Source organism: Bombyx mori, chromosome 13, assembly GCF_030269925.1.
Source record: "Bombyx mori chromosome 13, ASM3026992v2".
Taxonomy (NCBI): domain Eukaryota; kingdom Metazoa; phylum Arthropoda; class Insecta; order Lepidoptera; family Bombycidae; genus Bombyx; species Bombyx mori.
In genome coordinates, this window is record NC_085119.1 from 14,712,608 (window position 1) to 14,736,680 (window position 24,073).

The 24,073-nt window shown below is 34.6% G+C and overlaps 2 protein-coding genes across 2 annotated transcripts; both read right to left on the bottom strand.

Annotated features, from left to right (window-relative positions):
* Positions 1-8,994: 8,994 nt before the first annotated feature.
* Positions 8,995-12,842, bottom strand: LOC100174853 (uncharacterized). The gene is made up of 4 exons (XM_004927953.4): positions 12,180-12,842; positions 11,074-11,151; positions 9,888-10,041; positions 8,995-9,257 (listed from the first exon to the last, which is right to left on the bottom strand). The coding sequence occupies exons 1-4, from the start codon at positions 12,840-12,842 to the stop codon at positions 9,088-9,090; spliced, it is 1,065 nt and encodes a 354-aa protein (XP_004928010.2). The 3' UTR covers positions 8,995-9,087.
* A 6,424-nt stretch (positions 12,843-19,266) lies between these two features.
* Positions 19,267-21,698, bottom strand: LOC134200024 (uncharacterized). The gene is made up of 4 exons (XM_062671941.1): positions 20,730-21,698; positions 20,562-20,639; positions 20,326-20,476; positions 19,267-19,986 (listed from the first exon to the last, which is right to left on the bottom strand). The coding sequence occupies exons 1-4, from the start codon at positions 21,420-21,422 to the stop codon at positions 19,814-19,816; spliced, it is 1,095 nt and encodes a 364-aa protein (XP_062527925.1). The 5' UTR covers positions 21,423-21,698; the 3' UTR covers positions 19,267-19,813.
* Positions 21,699-24,073: the final 2,375 nt, after the last annotated feature.

A 24,073-nucleotide genomic window follows, 5' to 3' on the forward strand; every position in this document is an offset into this window, starting at 1 on the left:
ATAAACACAATTATATTGTAAATAAAACACAATTTACGAATATTGTAATTGTTTGGCCAATGTTTGCAACAAGGCACCAACTATTGTAACAAACATCACCTATTCTTGAACAGGGAACGCATAGAGTAGTTTTGTTATTTTATAATGTTATTTTTGTTTGTAGATTTCCTAGTAGCCCCTTGTCGCTGTGCACAATGGATATATATTGTCGCGAAAGAAAGAGGAGAAGAAATATAGAACCCTTATAAAAATTCTAGAATTGTTCAATGGTGGTGGCAAATCAATGCAAAAAAGTATTAAAAAAACTTTATATGTATGTGTAAATATTTTAAGCGTATATGCTGAAAAGGATTTGTTTTCTGGGGGAAACGAACACAGCCATAAAATAAACCTAAATTAAACTGATTATAGAAAAAATCATTGATATAAGATTACATTATATTTGTAAAAAAGAAACCGCTCATATAAAAATGACTTCTAAAAGACAGCTTTATAACAAACTGAATCTGTTTAAAGGTAATTAAACCTACATTATTGGTTTAATTACTTCTGTATAAAGAATACGTGGAAAACATGTTTCGTGTTTCCTTTCATATTTTTTTTACTTTATTCAATTTTATTTTTTATCACCTATTTGTTGTAATAGCGGCAATGTAAAATATTATCTACTACTTTTTTGAATCAGTCAAAAATAGTTGCGACCATACAAAACAAACCTAAAACAAATATGTATATTCTGCAACTCTATGTCTTTCAATACTTACTGTGTTCTGAGCATTGAAATGTAATACCAAGAACTACATCTAGTTCCACAATACAATAAGCACGAAATTTTAAACAAATATTTTTAACCTTATAATTTAGGCTTTATGTATCATTTTAGAATAAATATTTTTGTACTGATGACTTTTTATGTTCAAGTGACATTTTAAATTTATTCCATAATATTCTTTTTCTGACGAAAGGACCTAAATACATATATTTTGCAATGGTAATTAAACTTTATGTTCAAGTATTAAGGTTTATAATAAACTGAAGTCGTTAACATTATTAAACTTTTTTTCTAAGAAATGAAGATGTTTTCGTGTCTGCAAACGTGGCCACTGGAGCGTCTTATTTTTGTTCCTGATCCTTAATCTAGTACTATTATTGATCGAAGGTCATCATCTAGTAAATAAATAATACGTGACAAAAAGAAATTAATCTATGGTACAAAAAACAAGAAATCCACTCTACTGCCGCTCACCCATAAAGTAAGCAGCCTCGGTTGTGTGCGAGAGAAAAAAAAAACATCATTTATATATCGCGCGCTCCAGTAGATCCTCATCAGAACATCATTAATAAAATGTTATTCGATTCACGAGAGGGCGGGGGTCGTTAACGATGTCCCTCGTTAATTTGAACAGCCGTTACAGAAATGAAAATCTAATCGTTAATCGCGAACAAAAACGAGTGTGTGAATGTGTTTTACGATAAATTTTTTTGATAATCGAATTGTCTTAAATATAAAGATTTTTTTAATTAATTTCAGGGAAGGTTATGTCGGAATATTGGGTAACACTTTAATATAGCCGGTCGTGCGCGAGGCGAATTAATGCTAAACGGGTTCCGTATTATTCTGTTTTCCTTGAGAGATTTGTAATTTAATATTTATTGTTCAGATTTTTTTATAGTAAATCCGATTCCTGGTTTCTAATTTTTCCTCAAATTATAGGTTCTGTTGTAAACCATGAAAGCGTTTATTAATATAACAAGGGCTTAACTTTTAATTTTAACTTAAAAATGAATTTGTGTAATATTATTTTTCTTGTTTGATTTCGATTTTGAAATTTCTTGTGTGTGTTCAAAATTCGAATCCGTTTATTTACTCTACATATCCGTAATAGTTTAGTTTTTTTTTTATGTAGTCAGACGAGCACACCTGATAAAGAGTGGTTAAAGTCTCTCATTTATATCAAAAATGAAGTCGTCGTGGCCTAAAGGATAAGGCGTCCGGTGCATTCGGTCCGGTATCGAGCGATGCAAGGGTGATCCAATCCTGCAGGCAGGCACTTTTTCTAAAGAAATACGTGATTAACAAATGTTCACGATTGAATTTCACAGTGAAGAAATAACATCGTGTAATAAAAATCAAATTTTATATTATCTTAAAGCTTTATCGTTATATTTGTACGTATGTTTTTATTTTTTTTATTGCTTAGATGGGTGGGCGAGCTCACAGCCCACCTGGTGTTAAGTGGTTACTGGAACCCACCCATCTTGAGATATAAGTTCTAAGATCTCAGTATAGTTACAACGGCTGCCCCACCCTTCAAACCGAAACGCAATACTGCTTCACGGCAGAAATAGGCAGGGCGGTGGTACTTACCCGCGCGGACTCACAAGAGCTCCTACCACGAGTATGTGATGAGGATGTGTATTTACGCTTGTACGAAGCAAATTTCTTTATTTTACCATTACTTTAAATAAAAGATGTTCATTTATACAAAAATCCCGGAAATCCATTACAAAGGCATTACGTGTCAATCACAGACCGAATCCGTGTCCTTAAAAAGAATCCCGCAAAATGCAAATCGATGGTTGTTTAAAAGCAAATGGCAGTAATTTCGTTGGGGCAATCTCATAAAAAATATTTGAACGCCACCAAATAAAACCGGCCATACAACTGACTATAAAGGCTTTTAATTGCGTACAAAAGTACCAGAAACGAGAGATTCTTCAGATTCTACCAACATTGATGTAACTTTTTTATTGACCTCAATACTATGGCTACAGTTAAGAATGGATTTTTGTTTTAAATGTGTTCGGTTTGCTCTCAGCAAATCCATTTTGCAATGTAGCATTCTAACATTTTTCCCATTCCCACATGACTAGCATAAATAAAGAAACAGTAAATAGATTTTTTTAATTTTTATATTTGGGTATATGACCTCAATACTATGGTTACAGTTAAGAATGGATTTTTGATTTAAAAATGTTCGATTTGCTCCAAGCAAATGCATTTTGCAATGTAGCATCGTTTTTTGACACGTGTTTCTAGCATTTTCCCCATCTCCAAATGACTACATAAATAAGGAAACACCAAAAGGATTTTTTAATTTTGTCGTTGGGTATCTCGACTAAAGCATAAGAAATACCCGCTTTTAAATCCGGTGCTAATCTAAAATCATGGGTTTAAAATTAAATAAAGCTGTGGAAGATTGAGATATCACAAACTATGATATTTTGTCACCACCGATCCGGGCTATTCCAGTCGCTCAGTAGTATTCATTTTTGTACATCCCTTAAATAATATAGTTGGGTGGCACATAAATGTATTTCTTCAGAAATGGGTATTTTATCGAACGGATTAACAAGCGTGAACAGGTACCTTAAAAGAAGATTGGAAAATTCTAAAACAAATTATTAGACCCAGATTTTTACTGGTGGTAGGACCTCTTGTGAGTCCGCGCGGGTAGGTACCACCGCCCTGCTTATTTCTGCCGTGAAGCAGTAATGCGTTTCGGTTTGAAGGGCGGGGCAGCCGTTGTAACTATATGGGTGGCACATTTACGTTGTAGATGTCTATGGGCTCCAATAACGACTTAACACCAGGTGGGCTGTGAGCTCGTCCAACCATCTAAGCAATAAAAAAAAAGAAACCCAGATAAATTTTCTGATTACGGCATTGCAATATGACGCACTGCATTAGAATTCATAATTCATGTACGGGCATGCTGTAATTAAGATTAAGCCCACAGAGGGAAAGCCTTTCAAACTTGTGTCCAACAGCTAAATTAAATTCATCGTTCGCTGGGGTCAATGCACCGTTCAATTTCAAATAGTTAGTAACAGTTATTCACAATTGCTTGTGAGTTTCTTAGTACTGAGTTAGCCAAACAAATGTAAGCACTAGAATTTTCTAATAAAAACACAAGGGTTTAATAAAATCTTGTATGTAGTAGTTTGTGTAAGGATAGCGGTATTAAGGCACTAAGTTATTTGCTAGTTTATTTCATGTTTATTCATTTGTAATCGATTCTAAGTCTTCGATTGTTATTATTCTTAAACATTACAAGAATCACAGATTCGAGAGAATAATGGTCAATTTAAAATTTAATAATGCCACTATACATATTAAAATATTTAACCAAAGAATTTCATTCAATTGGTAAAAAAAAGTTGCTTCTGAAGCTGTGTTAATTGTTAAGTAAAGATGCTTATTACGGAAATGTGCCATAATAATTAAGTTTATCCTAAGCTGTCTTTCAGTTAAGATTGCAGTCAAATTTCAAATCCTTGCGTTTCAATATACCTATTTTGCTCGACCCAATCAATATCTGCAATTTCGGGACATCCTTAAACAAATTTGCCTTGTGTACAAGGCGCGATGATGAAAATTAATAAAAAATATGATAAAAATGAAAAATGAATCCGAATCAAATAAGAAATATTGGTACAAAAGGGAATGGATTTAAAAAATATTGATTCGAAGCTGGTTGTTCAGTGTCGTAATACCAAATCTCCCATAATTCAACATTTTTAATATAATATCCAAATATAATATTTTTAAAAAGTAATTCAATTTAGAATTTCTTCTCCAATATACTTTATTTATACTACTATAACGTGATCTTTACAAAAATCACTTTTTAGGAGGGGAATGAGTTCACACTACTTCTGGTATCAAGTCTGTTGTCATCAATCACGCCTTAGTCCCACCCTTCAAAACGGAATACTTGTCTTTACGGGTGAGCACTCGTGATAACTCACAATCCTTCTCACTGGTAAACGCTTGTTGGATCGTAATATGCTAGTATAATGCTCGGAGAATGTCGCCACCCATTCTCCAGTGAAATCTTTAGTCGCCTTTACGACACCGCACAGCCATAACTTTAACAAAAGCACTGCGTACTCGGCTCTCCGTAAGACATTTACTACCCGTAACCGCAGTCCAATATATTTAATATATTTATTGCTTAGATTGGTGGACGAGCTCACAGCCCACCTGGTGTTAAGTGGTTACTAGAGCCCATAGACATCTACAATGTAAATGCGCTAACCACCTTAAGATACAAGTTCTAAGGTCTCAGTATGGTTACAACGGCTGCCCCACCTTTCAGACCGAAATGCATTACTGATTCATGGCAGAAATAGGGCAGTGGTACCTACCCGTGCGGACTCACAAGAGGTCCTACAACCAGTACAATACAGAACGAAATATCTACATTGCATTCAATAAACATTAGCATATTTCAAGATGAATACATATTATTATGTACATCAACTATTCAGTGTTAATGGATTACACTGTGCAATAGAAAATATAGTATGGGCAAATTGCACGTGATCCCCTGGGGGATCGATGAACTGGCAGTAAATAAAGTTGAACACAAACTAAGCCACCTAATGTTGTGGCTTGGATAGGGAAGGCGCAATATACAAATTTATGTAGCTAAAATGCACAAGGTGCTTTTAATTAATAATTAAATGATAGTCAGTGGCTTGGCTCTGCCCCTGGCATTGCTGAGGTCCATAGGCGACGGTAACCACTCACCATCAGGTGGGCTGTAAATTCGTCTGCCTACGAGGGCGATAAAAAAAATTTAGACAATACAGATCGATAGAATATAAATAGATAAATATATTATTTGCTTTACTGGTGAACTCGACGCTGTTTACACGATTTTCGAAGTTTTTATATAACAATTTATTGTGAACGTGCGGTTCCACTATCAAGGCTATTTCTAGCCTTTGACCTAATTATCTCAAGGTATGTGGAAACACTCATGTTGTGATGTCTATTAGCAACGCTAACCTAACACCGAGCGGACGGTGAAACTCCTGCTTTTTTTGACTAAAAAAACGTCGTATTCAGAATCACCAGTCACTTACTTTTCCTCATTTTCGCAAACCATTCTCATACACCCTGATCCAAAAAAATGTAACGGTAAAAAATGTAATTCAAAGGTCTAGTTTTAAAACAAAGTTGCTAGTGATTTTTGATATTGTTAAAGATATTTAAATTTCAAATCGACAATTAAACAACTCAACGCGACAACCCTGCCGAAGCTTATATTATACCATCGTGCTTTTATGACGTATCTGGGAGTAATAAAGCGGGGTGGAAACATCCCTGCCAAAGTTGCACCAAAATAATTCAATGGATTTTGACAACAGTCTGTACACTAACGCAAAATGCAATAGATAATTTTGTACCTGTGTGTAGAAAAAAAAATCGTTATGAGAAATTGTTTCCACCAAATATTATGAATTTTTACAATTTTAACTACCTGTCTGTATATAATATAGGGCCTTGCGATCATAGAAAAACTTTTACAATCGTTTTAATTAAATTTAAATTGGTTTTGTTATTCACTTGAAAATACAGTTACGAACCATTCACGATTAAGTGGTAAACTGATCCCATTCCTACTGTGAAACATCTCAGTGGCTTACATAAAAATAGTCAGTTTGTTTGATCACATCACTGCCGCCCTTCAATGAACCCTTCAAATTGGAACAGCTCGTAGACAATTCAACCACATTTTGTACAATTACCCAGGACGTTCTTCTCATTAAACAGCGGACGCTTGGCTTGTAAGTGAGACAATAACAGCCGATTCCGTGTACATTGCCTATAGACGTTCTTTAGCATTCATTCAAGTAATAAAATCTAGGCAAAATTAAGTATTAACTTAACGTCTTAGCTCGCGGTGGTGGAGAGTTTGCAGAGTAATTTCAACAATAATGAAAAGCTTATTACGAAACTTTGAAATTTCAAATTAAAATTATTTTATAACCTATAAAGGTATTTCGTTTTTTATTTTCTTTTCTTTATATTATTAATAACGTATATAAAATTTAGTATTTTTGATGATTTTGTGATTTTGCAGGGCTTGCATTAATTCTCTTTTTAGTTTATTGCATAGACTAGCGAGGCACAAAAATATAACAACGTAAATGATGCGACCAACAAAGTCATTTGAGGTTCAGGTTTCAATTGAATTATTATTCGTTTAGGCCCAGAATGCTCTCTACCGCCAATTTGATTTCATCCACAAATTCACTCCAGTACGGTTTTCAAATGTACCTAAATTATAATTCACAAATAAATTTCGCAAGAGACGGAGTTCAATGGCCTCAAGAATCTCAAGACAGAATCACGCGACAGCCACATTGCAAATTTAATTTTATTCGTTCTCATATAAATGTTGCTGGTCTATTTTGTATTAGTATCCAGTATTTATCATTACACAAGCTTTTATACTCTAGTTATGTAAGGATTTAAAAGCTGTTTAAAAGCACTGTCTTGATTTACAACACGATACACTGCCAGTTAATGCGAATTGTCAATCGTGGTATGACTTCTTCTTCACAGTTGCTTCAATCTGTTGTTTTAGTCTTCGTAAGATAGTGAAGGAGTCATCGCGATCTTCGAATATTGAGAGAGCAGACTTGACGCGTCTTACGATGCCCGGTGGACATCTTTTGAAGATGTCTCCCTGCTCGAGGCCATTCTAAAAATTCATATCTCAAAGTATGAATCGGATCGTTTGAAACCTCTGGGTCTGCAGAGGGACTTCGCTTCTCTCTGTATTTTGTACCGTATGTTCCATAGGGAGTGCTTAGGAATTGTTTGAGTTGATTCCATCATCTCTTTTTTACCATCGCACCGCCCGCCACCGGAGTAGAGTTTATCCATACTACCTGGAGCCACTGCGTTCATCCACATCTTTTTTGCCACGTACCATCCGGCTTTGGAATAAGCTCCCTTTCAGGGTGTTTCCTCAGCGCTTTGACATTGCCTTCTTCAATCGAGTCTTGTGAAGGGTACTTAACGGTAGGCAGCAGCTTGGCTCTGCCCATGGCACTGCTGAAGTCCATGGGTGACGGTAACCACTCATCATCAGAAGGGGCGCATGCTCGTCTTCCTACAAGGGCAATAAAAAAGGTGAGCCACATTAATGTTGTGGTTGTGCTATGTTAATAGCAGATGAGCCACGAGTTCATTCACCCGTTTAAGGAATAAAATAAATACACAATAAGTCGCACGAAAACTATTCCATAATGATGTATTTCATAAGTAAAGCGAAACAGCGAAGGTTTGCATGGCTTACTATTAAGAATTAGCACTTAAGCAGACAAACACATTATTAAAAACAAATTTGAAATGAATACTATCACGTTAAAGTGTTCTTTATAAAGATGCGAAGAAATTGAAAACTCTGGTGAGGGCGTTCTGTTCTGATCTAAATAGTAGTGGATATAACTCTCCGAAGCTTTGTGGAGCTGCTGAAAACAACGGAAGGAAAAAAGTGAACCAGTCAACATCTGCAAATAAGGAAATTATGAAACCGCAGCAAAAAGCAGGCATTCAAGCCTTTGTACCTCCGACACCTTTGTTCGAAAGCGTCGAGATTTTAATTGAAAAGTCAAATGGGATTTTTTCGTTTTTTTTTTTTTCAATTTTCTAAAGTAATGGACTCGGATCTGGTGTGGACAATATTGAGGTCACATATATGTCTTTTGTTTGTTGAATAAGATTTTAGATTTTTTTAAATAAATTTATTAAAGGTTGACGATATGGAAGCGTGAAGGAAAGTCGTGACAGAATTAGAAAAGCTCTTTTGGATATCAGAGCTAGAGGTAATTATTTTAATTAGATCAGAGTAGATAATTATCGGGATGATAAAAATCAACATTGTGCGGGCTTAAAACCTCGAATGGTACCATGGTACCAGATACCACAGCTTCGATGACCTTGAAAAAGACCTGGCTCCGTTCCAGAAATTTCTCGTTTTGGAAGCTAACGTCTGTTTTGAAACTCTGAAATACTGTATTAGTAATAATATAGAAAGAAGGATGATTGCTTTTGGTTATCGTTGCTTACAACATAAATTGTGATTGGCAAATCTACTGCCTGGTTAATGTTTTTTAATCGTTGCGAAGTCCAAAATCCATTTGGTGGGAGTTTTTATCGTCGTTAATGATCATAGCTAGATGTGTGAATAATGTTGTATGAGTTGCTGCTGAATGAATGGTTTGCCTGTTTAATCCATTCATAAAAGTCTTCATGGAAGTAATGAAACACGTACATTACAATAACTAGTTCAGATTCTTAGCTTGCATTATGGCAATTGCGTTTGTGACGCCAAACGATAAAAATATTAAAACGCTTTTCAAGTTCACGGGGACCACGCGCCATAGGTTGTATCTCAACGAATTATTCTTCAGGAGTAAAAATAATTGCTGTATCTCCATTTTCTGTCTTTCATCTGTAAGATAAACTTAATATTCATCAGAGAGAAATGAGTTTGCGACTTACCTAAATAGTAAATGTACTTTAACATCTTTTACTATGCAAATAAGCTGGCTGGGTCGCTTAAAAACTGGTTTGAAAAATAACATAATATTTTAAATATTGATGACTACTAATAAGTACATTTAGGTTTTCAAAAGTTTTTATTATTTCACCTCTTCATAGCTAAAGTCTCGGCGACATTGCTTTTTGTAAATGTTCTAGATGAGCGAATACACTGCCTATCTGGCCTAGTTGTTAGTAGATATATACCACCAGCCATGAGATAAGAAATCAAAGTTTCAGTGGTTACTTTTAGCGTTTTTTCTCTTTGTCCAGTGTTTGTACCAATGTTTGAACCAATGTTTGTTTCAACTTTTGTACGTTTTACCCATTAAGCCAGAAAGCATGACTGATTTGCTGTATAAATGGGCAGAATGATATTACCTACTAGCGCGGTTTTACTATAGGCCCTATTATTTTTAATGTTTTTGATGAAATATATTCTAAAGAAATTAGAAAATATGTAATTAAAACCCAGCCAGTAAATAATGTACAAAATTATAAAACGCTATGTTACTATACAATGAAAACTAGATCGACCCACTTAAACAAGCTAGGCGTTTATTCAGAGTGATAATTTTCATCTTCTTAATTTCGTCTTCAGAAAGGTCCAAAGCCACAACGATAGGTAAAATTATAACTATGTAGGAATGTAGGCATTCAAGGGTAAATTCCAATATTTTACTTATTTCTGGACCCTGGAATAAATAAAATATGTTTTATTTACTTACACAGAATACAAAACGAATGTTTTCAACATAATAATAATATGTACATACTTAAACAGGCTCATATAGGTAAAGCCTTGATTTCAATAAAAAATTGGCTAAATAAGTTTGTTTAATTAGTGCTTTTAATTAATTATTTTAATTTGATTTGTGTTGAGTTTTTTTTTAGATTTTGCTATATTATACTGTTTTTGGTATGTAGGCTTTGCTTGGTGTATACTCTATCCTTAACTGGTGTTAGCGTAGTTTTATTTCCATGAATAATGTGAATGTATTTGTGGGTGCACTCACGCTAAGAACCTATTATTACTATTTTTAAAAATAACTAACTGTATTGTGTTAATCCTTTGTTGGAAAATCTAAATAAATAAATATTAATTGATAAAGACACATTTCACAACTCAATTCAAAATGTCCGTCATTACGTCTTACATCAGTTTTTCCTCTAAGAGTTTTGTATTTTCATTTAACTTTAATAATGATTGGGTTAAAATGCGATTTAATAAATTAAATGATTTTATTGCATTTCGATGAAAAATTGAGTAGTGTTTTCTTTCTGGTGAACTTTGAGTACAGTAATCAGTACTACTTTATGAATGATTTATTGTTTTCTTGGTTAAGTTTTAGGTGAAAATGCCTTGACGCTCACAGCTTCAACCGAGTGGACGACATTTCACATCGTTCGTATTCAGCTATTGGATGAAAGGTGGTAGGTAGGTCTCTAAATTATTTATCAGAGCTCAAACCATATCCTGATTTAATTTCGTCGAAATTGGTTCAGTGGCTTGGGTGTAAAAATGTAAACTTGAAACACAGAATTACTTTAAATATTTGTTAACAGGAAACCGAATGAGAAGTATATGAGTTTTGAGGAGGAATCGTTGGATCTCGAAAATATGAATTTACAAGCCTGTATCTCAAAGTATTTCTAATTCTGACCTTTGTGTACCATGACAAACAGAAATATTAGAGCATGGTTAATAGTAAAAAAAAACAACTTACATAATTTTTTAATGAATTCAAAAACTGCCAAGAGTTCTGCAATAATTTGGGCACAGATCCGATTAAGAATATGATAAACTGAAAATGTTATTAGTAAATACTATAGTAATTTTATTAGTAAATACTTATGTTAAGAATAAAACATACAATCTCAACGTGCCCAATTACAAAAGTGCATCTTATGAGATTTGATTTTGGGGGTTACAGATTTTTAAGACTACCTGTATTTAGGATTTTAAATCTTGGCTGTCAATATGGCGTTAAGAATGACGAATTAAATATTGATTGTTTGTTTGCAATATCGAGGCCTTTTAAACGTTAATGTCTTGTATTTTATTTCGTTCAGGGGTCGGCAACCAGCGGCTCGCGAGCCAAATTCTGCTCTTTGGATAAAAAAATGCAGCTCTTTAGTGCCATACGCAAATATTATTTATTTTATAGAAAAAAAAAACATTTAAAAAATGTTCTGAATCGACTAACGAGGGTCGGGCAGCGTTTCTATTTCTCAGACCATTGTTGTAAATGTTTAATTGTTTTCATTTTTTACTTAAATAATAAGTGATTATCTAATAATACCCTATATATTATCTAATTTGTTGTAAAAAAACACTACTTATATGTATAATAACAAATAGATATTTTTCTTATGAATAATTAGATTCTTTTTTTTATCAAAAAAATTTTTTTATGCAAGATCTATTTAATTGTTGGCAAGAAAAAGGATTGGGGCTCTGTAAAAACTTTGAAATTTTGAAAATTGTTTTTTTTTTGCATTTTCCGACTCAAAAGGTTGCCGACCCCTGCCCTAGATGAATAATTGAGCTAACAAAGCACCTGACGACAAGTAGTTACTGCGGCATATAGATGTTACAATGTCGATGCCGCCACTCACCTCGAGACATGAAATCGTAGTCTAATTACTGCTGTAATGGCGGCCTGATCCGTTCAGTCAAAGCTTACACTAACTTTGTTACACCATGTTAATCCTTCATTAAAGAACTATTTCATGGACACATACTCAGTACGTATTTTCTTAGATTCTTCTTAATCTTTTAAGAAACAACGATAACATATTTACAAATATTACACAATAATCAGATCTTCACCACATATTTAAGCGGATAATCCATTTTCAACAAATCTTTCATGATCTTTTCATAAATCGTGATGTATTTCTTCGGCGTAAATCTGTTTTGGGGACTGTTGGAAAAGCCCTTCGATTCCAAAGTCATCCTGAGAACTCTCAGGCGAAAATAGAGCAATCCATAAATCACAGGTAGAGATAATCTTGCCAGAAGCAAACCGATCCAAAGCAGATTAATAAACAAAACACCGTCAAGCTCATTTATGCATTTGGTTAGATTCCAGCCACAGAAAACGAATATATTCAACATCTTTAGAACAATAGTGATAGTAACAAAATATTTTAACAGTCTCTCTAATTTTTTATAGAGGACTTTGGATGTGGTACTTCCATCAATTAGCGGTTGCTGTTTGTAATAGTCGAATATGTACCGGTCCTTAGTGCTCAAGGATATTAAAAAATAAGCAATATATTCACAGTATATGACGATTTTCTTATCAGACCTGAAGCCTGTGCTACAAGCCCAACTACCCAGTATGAGCACTACAAGAACACTGATACAGTAGAACTTTAAAATGTTTTGAAAACGCTTATTGAATGGAAAATCACAGTAGAATCCGAAGAGAAAACGAATTTTCATAATTGTGTTTATATCGCAAACATTTTTGGTTTTAAAATCTATCATTTTACAGCGAATGTTGATTTCGATGAGGGAAAAAGGAATTTTTTATATTTTTTTCAAAGCGAGTTAGTTTGTACGCTCGTGTAACTAGTTCTAATCGATTTTAAGTTTACAGTTTGACCTCGTTTTATTTTAGTACGCCTTCATTAATTATGTATACAAATGAGTCTTAATTAAAATGTTACTATGTAATGTAATTAGATGATTAGTTTTTCTTTTATGATTGGTGACCTTTTAGAGCTGTAGATTAAATCTTATAGACGACTTGGTTTTGAGACGTTAATGATTCTGACAGATCACTGGGTTGTGGGATAGATTCTCACTTAATGCAAATAATCGTACAACGAACAGGTTTGTTTGCTCTCTGTCGAGGTGTTTAATATCTATATGTATTCATTCACATGTATTGAAGTATGCATATCAGTATCTGAGTTCCATAGTAAAGGGAATCCTAGTTTTAAATCGAAACAAATCTGTGTGATTTATCGCGGACTATAATTATTTATTATTCTCCATTTGAATTTATACGTTGCCAATCTTGTACTTCTCCTCTATATGGAAAAAGTGTGTGTGTGTTGTTCGTTGTTACATTTAGAATTAACAACTTAACATGATCATATTTTGCATAGTTAATAATAAAAAGCTATTACTACCATAACTACTTTTTCATTATCAGTATCAGCTCTAAATTCTATTTGTCTACTGACGTCTTGTTCTGAATTTGCATTTTTAGCAGCTATTCCTATTTTCAGTGTATACCTATATTTTTCCCAAAAACATGGGGTAATATTGCATTTAACTTACTGATAAAATAACTAGCTATTCCGTTGCTGTCAGAATTCGACTTGATGTTTTGCAGTAGGATTAATGTTTAATTGAATAAGTCTGGTATCGGCTTTGGTAGCGTCTTAACAGAAGCTGTGACGCTAGATTTTCCATCCATTGATACTATGAAATGGTTCCTTCACTAAGCATTATTTTGTACCATCGTATTTACACGAAAAATATTTGTTCTTACAACGGGCACTTTATTAAAAAATACAATATATATATATATATATATATAAATGAATTTCTGTTCGTTAGTCACACTAAAGCTCGAGAACGGCTGGACCGATTTGGCTAATTTTGGTCTTGAATTATTTGTGGAAGTCCAGAGAAGGTTTAAAAGGTAAATAAATATGAAAATGCTCGGAATTAAACAAAAATAATAATTTTGTTTTTCCTTTCATGTGTCCCCCGTTGGACGGATTCCTTTTGTTCGTTTGAAGTTTATTTTATACAAAAGTTTCGGTCTTTTATTTATCGATTGAGGTACTACGAAGTCTGCCGGGTCAGCTAGTTTGATATAAAATTATGTGTTACAATTTTGATCCATGCCCAAATGGATTTCTCATAACTTTTACATACTTCCATAAAATTGTATAACTGCGTAGCAGTTAAACACTACTACAACAGCATGAGTAAAACGTTTCTTTTTCTACTTTAGTAATTTATTTTCAGACAGTCTACAAGTTTGCAAGCTAGTTGCAATACGAAAAGTATTGGTTCACAAAAATGTCAATTAATTGCTAAAACTGTAATTGTGGGCACTATTGAACAAATTGTGATTGTTACTTACATTTATGGAGTGAAAATCTTTTTTTTTTATAGTTTAGGTGGGTGGATGAGCTTACAGTCCGCCTGGTGTTAAGTAGTTACTGGAGCCCATAGACAGCTACGACGTAAATGCGCCACTCATATGATATATGTGATATAAGTTCTAAGGTCTCAAGTCTCAAGTATAGTTACAACGGCTGCCCCACCCTCCAAGCCGAAACGCATTACTGCTTCACGGTAGAACAAAGCAGGATGGTGGTAACTACCCGCGCGGACTCACAAGAGTTCCTACCACCAGTAAAAGGGTAGCTGGCAAAAGCTGGATGAGAGAAACCGAGGATCGTGCTCAGTGGTGTGTAATTGGAGAGGCACATGTCCAGCAGTAGACTGCTATAGGCAGATGGTGATGATGATTATAGTAAAAAAATGATCTGCTAAGATTTTCCTTAAATAAAATCTGATAGCCACATCTAGTAAGATTGAGATACACAATGTTTTTCTCTCTCTCTCTCTTTCTCTCTCTCTCTATCTCTATCCATTCCAGTCTTTTATTTGCAAGATAGCAATAGTACTAACAATACAAAACGAAGTGGCCCTGAGCAGAGATTGCATGTTCAAGGAAACTAAGCGCCAAATTGTATACTTCAGCTGATTGTTCTTTATGTATTGGCAGAGCTCTTGAATATTGGCGTGCTGTTTTTCGTCTGCAATAAAGTCGTTTATCAGAAATCTACAATTAACTTGACAACGTAATTTTGATACGATTTAAACAGTGGAAAAATTTAATTGTACTACAATTGAGGTTTCGTCTCTCGTGTATCAAAGTTGTGTAGCATGCATGTCATGCAACGATCTTCGAAAACCACTTAACTTAAAGTAAGTTGTAAGGTTTTAAGCTTTTGTACAGCCCCAAGCAGTACAGTGGTAGCGCTGACGACCCCTATCCAGCCTCCCTTGTAGGCAGGGTAGTGGAAAGACATGCACTTCCTATGACATGCCTTACCTTTCTCACCAATCTACTTCGGCTTAGTTCTGTCTCATCGATCCAGAAAAAATATTCGGCCATAAATGAGAATTTAACGATCTATTAATGTATCATACGTCACGTCATTATATTCTTATGACGGTAACAATATTTTTGTGTTTCATTCTTTAAATCACAATATGATTGAATAAAATCACAATACACTTTTAATAATCTTAAGAAATCGAATATAGTGCTAAATTACATTACTTTCCAGAAAAAGTTTAATAACAATTAATTAATTAAAATAGTATTCATCATTAACCGATTTATCTTTACAAAAAACGCGTTTTTCTGTTACGATTTTTAATATTTCTTTCATCTCAGTGGATACCATGTCAAGTGTTACAGAATATATCATCAACAATACGTAAGAAGGGAGAAATTCTAGTGTAAACAGCATAACATTCATTAATTTGGGACCCTGAAGATAAAAACCCAATTAAAATAATGTATATATTATTATCTAATAACGTGATTTTTCACTAATATTGAACTTCAAAACAAATATATTTTAATACTAAATATATGTAACAATCTCACCTCCCGTTTCAAAACGGAAATCAAGTCAAACAAGCCCGTCAAAATCTTTGAATATATGCAGATAGTAAACACGAACATCTAAAAGTGATAAAAATGACGATTAAAAATTAGAAACGACTTGAATTAATTTTGTTTCTGTTTACCTCAGACAAAAATTCAAAATATTAAATACATTCTGTACCATTTTATGTAGCAGGACCTGGTGACTTTTTAAAAAAAAAAATCGGTTGTCTGTAAAGTCGGTTTATTGACGATCGTTGAACGTGACAACGTCTTAAGAAAATACTGATGGAATGGTTTCATTTTTCAATTATCGCAATTATCGTTGCTGTAAACAATTGACACCACATTTTAACTGAACTTTATACTTGACGAAAACATGTAAATGTATTATTGTATAGCAACTGTCCACGCGGATGCATCGCTCACTCAAGCAGGAGAGAGACAGGAGACAGATGTCGAACGCTGCCGAACGCGGAGGCCGATTGTGCCTCTTTGTCGCTCGTTGCGCGCTCTCGCTTGCACTTCAAGCCTTAAATGGAACGCCTCGTCATGTTTTTTCGTGCGTGCAGCCGGCTCCATTGAATTATAAGACGTTGTCACGTCAAAATTAAAAACACATTTTAGGTTTTAAGACAGTAGAATCTACACAATCGCTGTCCCAATTTCATTATTAGGCAATCGGAACACCTACCCCGTGTAATAGGCGCTGCTGTAGCTTCTAGCGATTATTTAACAAAATGATTTATTTGAAGTATTATAAAAAAGATATATCTTTAAAGGATGTATTTACTTTAAACAGTTAAAGTACTTCATGAAAAACAGAAAAGTATTATTTGAAAATTTCCCAAAACAATCGTAGCCAAAGCAACGCCCAAAGAAGAAACAGAAAACGTCTCTTCCCATGTTGCAAGGAATATATGGAGATTTAACCAGGAATTTAATTTAGAAAGGTTGAAGTCAGGCAGCGGTCAACCATAAAGTTAATGTCAAATTTCTGTGCAGCATGATAAGAGGCCATGGTATGCCGACTCTATATAATGTGAGATAAGGTCAAGAAGAGATCTTTAGAAAGGAAAAATTAGCTCAATCAATTATTACAAAATTGCCTACATGAATAGTTAACGAAAATTAAATGAACAAAATTAAATATTAAATACATTACAGCTATTATGTATTGTTTTTCATTTAATACTTACTATATTTTTCGCCGGAAAATCAGTTTTTTCTAATCCTCTTACGATCGAGTCATACATCATTATATATCTCCGAGGCGAAAATCGATTGTAAGGCAAATTATCAAAACCTTGTTTTTGTAGCGTAAGACGAAACATTCTAATACGACAAAGCAATATTCCGAATATCAATGGCAACACCATTCTTCCCATAAAAGTGGCAATCCAAATAAAATTCATTCCGCAAATTCCTATAAATCCTGTGTAACACAAGCCAGACCACAGTACGCAAAATACAAGCATGCTTTACATTTTGAGCAATATAGCAACAAACAGAAATATTTTAATAAAAATGTCAAACTTTTTATAAAAATTTTTGGTATCTGCCGCGCTATCTATGATAGGGTCATATCGAGTGTACTCAAAATTCTCGCGCAAATACAGCGACAGAATAACGTGCATCCCATACTCTAAGATAAAAGGCACTTTTACTGTCATTAGTATCCTATAAGTCTTGAAATAGCAGAAGTACATAATGACAATACTAATAAAGACGCAATACATCCTTTGAAGCCAACGCATCCTATTAGAAACATTAAGCTCGAAATATAAGCCAAAAATCAAACGAAGAAACATGATTGAGCTTATGTTGTAAACTAGCTTTATATAACAAATAGGTAACATATTTTGTATATATTTTAAAGTCACTTATGTTTCGATGCTTTATAGTAATAGCTACTATTGTAACACTAACTTTCTGGTGGAAATTTATATGAAATGACTTTACAAACGTATTTTCTTTATTAATATCGTTAATAGACACCGACTTGAAATTAGAAACGAATATGATTGGTCTACAATTACTAGTATTATTCTAGGTACAGCCATTATATCTTCATAAACATATTTTTATCTATTTTTAACCGTACTATGTTTTGATACGAATAGATAAATGAGTTTATTGGTAAAAACACCTTGAAATAGAACAATTTCAATTTGGGTTTAATAAAATTCCCATTGATGTTTGACTGAGCTCTAATCTTTTGAACTTTAAATATGAGATATTTTTTAGTTTCTTGTGCTACCTCCTTGGCAGAGTAGATATATCTTAAGCTGCTTCTTGACTTAAGCACCACGGGGCTTGGAAAAATTGGAGATTGCGTTTATAGTTGTTCAGCCAATACTTAACGATCGTCTGATCTAAGTAAGGACAAACTATACATTTACGTGCTTTGGTTGAGATTTTGCTCGAGTCACCTAACAAAAATTCAAGAAATGCATACCTACACAGATACTTGAAGAAGATCATTGCGTGCATTTCACTGTACTAAGTTTTGAAACACCAACAGACATTATATTATTTTAATTAACAAATGGCTTTAGATCAGCTTCTTCTTCTTTCAGTCCACAGACATCCATTACTGGACATATGTCTCCCACAAGCTTCGCCACAATGACTGATCTTGTGTTGCCTGCATTCATCTGATTGCCTTGTGGGAAGCCTACTTACGTTAGATTTTACGGTACACGGTAACAACTCAAGAAATTTACGTCCCCAGCGGCCATTTGTTCCACGAGAAATGTGCCCTGCCCACTGCCAATTCAACGTCACAATCTTGTGGACTATGACGGTTACCGTGGCTTACCTGCGAATTTTCTTATACCTGATTTGATCTTGTTTTGATCTCACAAGGAAACTGCGAGTATAACACTCTCCATTGCCCTTTCGCTGACCTTGAGCCTTTTGATAATGCCCATTTGATCAGGTAATAAATTTAAATAAACTAAAATGTAGCTTTTGTTGGACATTACAATTTTCGCCATACAATTTTGTATTATTTTTTCTACCAACTAATTAAACAAGGCCGAGAGGCGACTAATCCAGGAAGAAATGAGGAAAGGATTTTTTTTTACTGTTGATATTATTATCCTTGAGTTCGTTTTTATTAGTCTTAAATATTGAAATCATAATTTAAATGACTACTGTCTCAAAATAGTTACATTTCTTTTATCTAAGATAAGTAAACTAGTTTAGTTTTGAGTTCAGAAGCTTTTTCGAGTTAATTAAAATTAAGAAATCAAAGTGTTGATGTGCAGGTTTTTATTGATTGTTAAAAATAGCAAATATTGAACCACAAGGTGAAAAGCATAGGTTAATCAACTAAATAGAGCAAACATGATACATTTTCTTAATTAATAAGAGGGATTGAATACGTCACAATCGATTATTTGTTTAGTGTTATTTTAGAAATTATCAGGACGCTATAATAGTATTCTGGAAAATGTGAAATGTAAACGAAGGTTGAACAACACTTTTCAAAGTTCTTCAACAGTTGTATGGCTGTTTAAGTCATTCTGTAACACGCAGCCAAGAGCTCAACGTGCAACCTAGCCCATAGACACAATCCACTGAGTTTCTTGCTGAATCTTCTCGGTGGTTTGCGATTCCGATACAGTGTAAGATTCGACGATGCATTGCTCTTGATAAGGGCTAGCAAATTCTCTTAGGTTGAGTCCGTGAGCCCACCTATCCGTCCACGCGTAGTCGTAATATCTCTGTAGGCTATGAACGATGGATAGGAGAAAAAAAACAAATCGCGTCTTCGTAAAACTGGTCACTTCTGAGTATACGCCTAAATTTTGCTATTCTTAATTTGCATAATAGCAATAACATTCGCAATACTAAAAGAAGTTGCGACAAGTAAGGTACGCAGATTTAGAGACACAACCTGCCATAGAGTGTAGTTAAAGGGATTGTTCCGAAGATATTGGAAAAATTCTTGAATTTCCGAACGTTCTTTTTCATCTGAAACATTTAGATGAAGACGTAAGCTTCATTAACGATTTCATAATATTTTTTACGTAATAAAGTTTCCTCACTATATCAATTACTTGAATAATTGTTAAAATATTTTCGTGCATTCAGGTTTTTAAAATATAGAAAACTTATGAATTCGGTCGTCAAAAATGATCAAAATTAGTTCACTGCCCCAGCACTTATTATATTGAAATTTATAAAGCAAGGTATGATAATAAACCCTATGCATTGAGCAGCTTGTTTGCTTTCGATGCCATTAAGGAATAGAAGGAAAACGAAACATGTCAAAATGTCAAAGAAAATGGTAAAAATCTCATGTCAACTTACTTTTACAATTCAAGCGCCTATCAATCGTAATACTCAACAACTCCTGAACATCTTCGGATACTAGATCAAGGGCAATAGCTGACAATAAAAGGAAAAGATAAGAAGGTGATAGTTCCACCAGAAACCATATGAATGTGGTCAAACTGAGTTCCTGAAATCAAAGAAATAATAATATATTCGCAATAGCATTTGTAGGCCTTATATAAAGACTTTTTAATTTTTGTATATAATATTACCCCTTTCTTCATTTCTTCCATAATTTCAAACAATGACACTACTAGTTTTGGTGCAAAGCAACAAATAAATGTGAATATCTGAAAAGAAATAAACATAACTGTTAGTACAGTTTAAATTCTAATGACAACACCATAACACTATAAGAAACACCAATAAAAATTGCATACCAAGAATTTAACAGGAAAATCAACACTTTCGATACTATTAAGCACAGCTTCATACATCAAAATGTATCTTTTTGGTGTAAGTCTATTCTGAGGTGTGTTCTGAAAACCTCTGTTTTCAAAAATAATCCGAATAGTTCTCATGCGGCAAAATAAAATACCATATACTAATATAAAGACCAGTCTTCCCATGTGGCTCGCAAGCCATAAAAAATGAAGTGCTAAAGTTCCCCAGATGTATTTTGGAGTACTAAGAATTGGCCAACTTTGCATCATTAAAACGACACCAAGTATCTTAAAACTAACAAATAAACAAATTATGATCTTGAAAAACTTCTCAAATTTCTTGCAAAGATACAAGAATATTGGATATCCATCCGTCCTGGGGTTGAAACGTAGGTATCTGAAGAGATATTTATCACAAGTTAAAAAAGAAAAGGTCACATACGTTATGTATTCCATGACAGAAGTCAATTTCGGGTGTAATGAGAAATTGTCATCACGAAATATTATAAGATAGCAAATAAAGGAGGAAAGAGATATACAGTAAGATTTAATCATCCATTTAACGCGATTGGATACTTTGATGTCGTAATATAAACCAACTATCAAACGAGCAAACATCGCCGGCTGTACGCTACAAACCAACCGCTCATTTTTATCCAATTTTTTTCGATAAATTTTAGTTTTATTCATTTCGACTCAACGTTAATATTACAACAGTACAATAGAAATGGTTTTGAAACACAATTACTTCAACGATCAATTCGATATTACTTTTATTCCAATTGAAACATTCATACTAAATGTGTTCACCTCCTATTTACGTCAATGGTTTTTAATCATCATTAAGGCTTTTCATTATTTACCATCTACATTAGAAATAACCTTCTTTTGCTTTAATTACGCTGATCTCAAAATAGAAAATTAGATCAAAAGCAAAAAAAGAGAAAGGACAAAGAAAAAATGTTGAAGACATGACACCACGAGAGCAACAAATAATTAGAAAATAATGTTTGAGAATTCAAGATATGACAAGAATCATAATGACAATAGGGTTGTGTGGTTTTATTAAAACACGGTAAAAGTGAAACTTTTTTCACAATATAGACATTTAACTCTGACAAATAACATTTACATTAAACACTGACAAAAACAAACACAATAGCGTGGAGCATTGGCACAAATGAGTAATAGTCTTTATTATATACTCTACACGGTCAGCTGCTGCGAACTTTAAGCGCCGCCATATTGGCCTTGGCTGCTCTGACGAGCGCCTTTCACTCTATCCCTACTTCGCGGCCGACCGTCACGCGACATGCAACACACCGACGAAAAAGTTTGAGACGATGTAATAAAATAAGTTTCACTTTAAAAAATAACTTTTTTGGAGTTTACTCCTTTAGAATCGATTTACATATATAGGCCCGGGGTATGAAAATTATGGGGACCAAAATCGTACTAGCATGTCACACGAAATGCGTTATGCGCATTTCGTGTGACATGCTAGTACATGCGCCGGCAGTCCGCCACAAAGCCTCGTACTGATCGCGCGTTTCTCTCATTATTGTATTTTCATATATTTGTTAGTCGTTTGTTTTGTGTCTCGTTAATTTGTTAATAATCTGTAGTGTATCGTGTTGTCGTAATATAGAACTATTTCTCGTATTGTTTCGTTTAATTTTTTATATCCAGTAAACTCCAGTCGTGCGTCGGAGCGGACACACACACTTTTTTATTAGTATTTTTACTGATTATTTTATTGATTATTTTTTATGAATTATTGATTTATTACCATCAACAATTTGAAAATCAAGAATGGACTAATCGAAATGGTCGTGGAACATCATGTCTTTGATTGTTATTGAACAAATAAATAAATGTGATATTTAAACGCAGAATCTTGCAAAAATCCGAAAACTATAAACATAAATTTATAAATCTTGATTGTGTAAGAGTGTTATTTAAGTTTATAGTTAATAATCATATATAATATAGTATATATAATATATAATCATATATAATATAGTATAATCATACTTAGCGTCAAAATTAATATTATAAGGAACTTTGTTCCTAACAGGGCTTTTCGACTCCACGCACATTTTTTATCCCATCTGATTTGCTTGCGCTTATGACCCATCGTCGGGCTTAGATTGGACTGTAAGTGGTTTATTAATTATGAATATTGTGAGATTAGGCCTAGAAAAAGACCGCGCAGTAGTTCAGAGTTTTCTCTCGTAGAACACGGGCTTCTGTTTTTTGGCCCTCCTCTTCACCAACAATTTTCGGAGAGGAATCTTTTTTTTTTTTTTTTTTTTTTTTTATGATTGAAAGTTTACTGTTGGCCCGAAGGCCTTTCCAGTTTCACCAGGACAGGTGGGCGAGCAAAGGCTCAGCCAAGAGGGGTGGGATTTGCTAACAACTGCCCGAGCGCCTCCGAAGGAGACCTAACAACTCAAGAGCAATTGTTTCGCGAATGAATCTACTACCGGATCGGAATCGCGACCCGCTGAGAAGATCCGGCGAGAAACTCAGCGGGCTGATGCATGGGTTAGGTTGCACGTCGACCTCTTTGTCGAGTTCGACGAGTACGGTTACCGGGGTCCCTAAGCCTGCCCCTAGTATTAGAGCTGAAGGCATCTAATGCAAAGGTTATTGGATCTGATGGATCCGTAAGGACGTGTCTAGGGCGTCGACGGTGACTGGCTCCTGCATGATCAGGATTCGGGGAGTAGTCAGCGGCGGCAACGATAAGGCGATTATCATGACGCATAGCCTTATCGAAGTATCGTTCCGACGCTGACTTCATGTATTTCCGAATTGATTCGAGGCCCAGGTCGTCGTGTAGGTCAACGTTCCTCACGAACCACGGAGCCCCGACAGCTAACCTGCAAAAGCGGGATTGTAGGGATTGGAGGGTGTCTATGTGTGTGCGGGCCGCGTGAGCGAACACCACACTCGCGTAAGTCATGACGGGCCTTTTTTTAAAGTTTTGTAAAGTGTCACCTTGTTCCGAAGGGACATTTTACTCCGCTTACAGATCATGGGGTAGAGTCTACCGAGAATAAACGCGGCACGGTCACGGACTGATTTTATATGCGGGCGGAATGTCATCGATGCATCCAGGGTAACGCCCAGGTACTTGACCTTCCTGGCCCAGGGTATGGGTTGTCTAAAGAGAGTAATCGGGGGTGTGAGATTCCTCCTCCTAATCCGGGAGGAAATCCGTGTGGAGCTTCCCCTCTGAAATAGCACCGCAGTACTTTTCGCTGGGTTGATGTCTATGCGCCATTTTCGGAACCACTGTCCTAGGGTTAGGGCTGCGCTCTGAAGCTTCTTCGCGA

What these genes read in the sequence shown, in the direction of transcription:
- LOC100174853 (XM_004927953.4), bottom strand. Translation starts at nt 12,842, where the DNA reads ATGATAGATTTTAAAACCAAAAATGTTTGCGATATAAACACAATTATG. An exon ending in TGAATTCATTAAAAAATTAT is followed by an intron (nt 10,042 to 11,073) that starts GTAAGTTGTTTT and finishes TATTTATTCCAG; the next exon opens with GGTCCAGAAATAAGTAAAAT. An exon ending in TAAACGCCTAGCTTGTTTAA is followed by an intron (nt 9,258 to 9,887) that starts GTGGGTCGATCT and finishes TTTATCTTACAG; the next exon opens with ATGAAAGACAGAAAATGGAG.
- LOC134200024 (XM_062671941.1), bottom strand. Translation starts at nt 21,422, where the DNA reads ATGAATAAAACTAAAATTTATCGAAAAAAATTGGATAAAAATGAGCGG. An exon ending in ATTTTCCTGTTAAATTCTTG is followed by an intron (nt 20,640 to 20,729) that starts GTATGCAATTTT and finishes ATTTCTTTTCAG; the next exon opens with ATATTCACATTTATTTGTTG. An exon ending in TGGAAGAAATGAAGAAAGGG is followed by an intron (nt 20,477 to 20,561) that starts GTAATATTATAT and finishes CTTTGATTTCAG; the next exon opens with GAACTCAGTTTGACCACATT.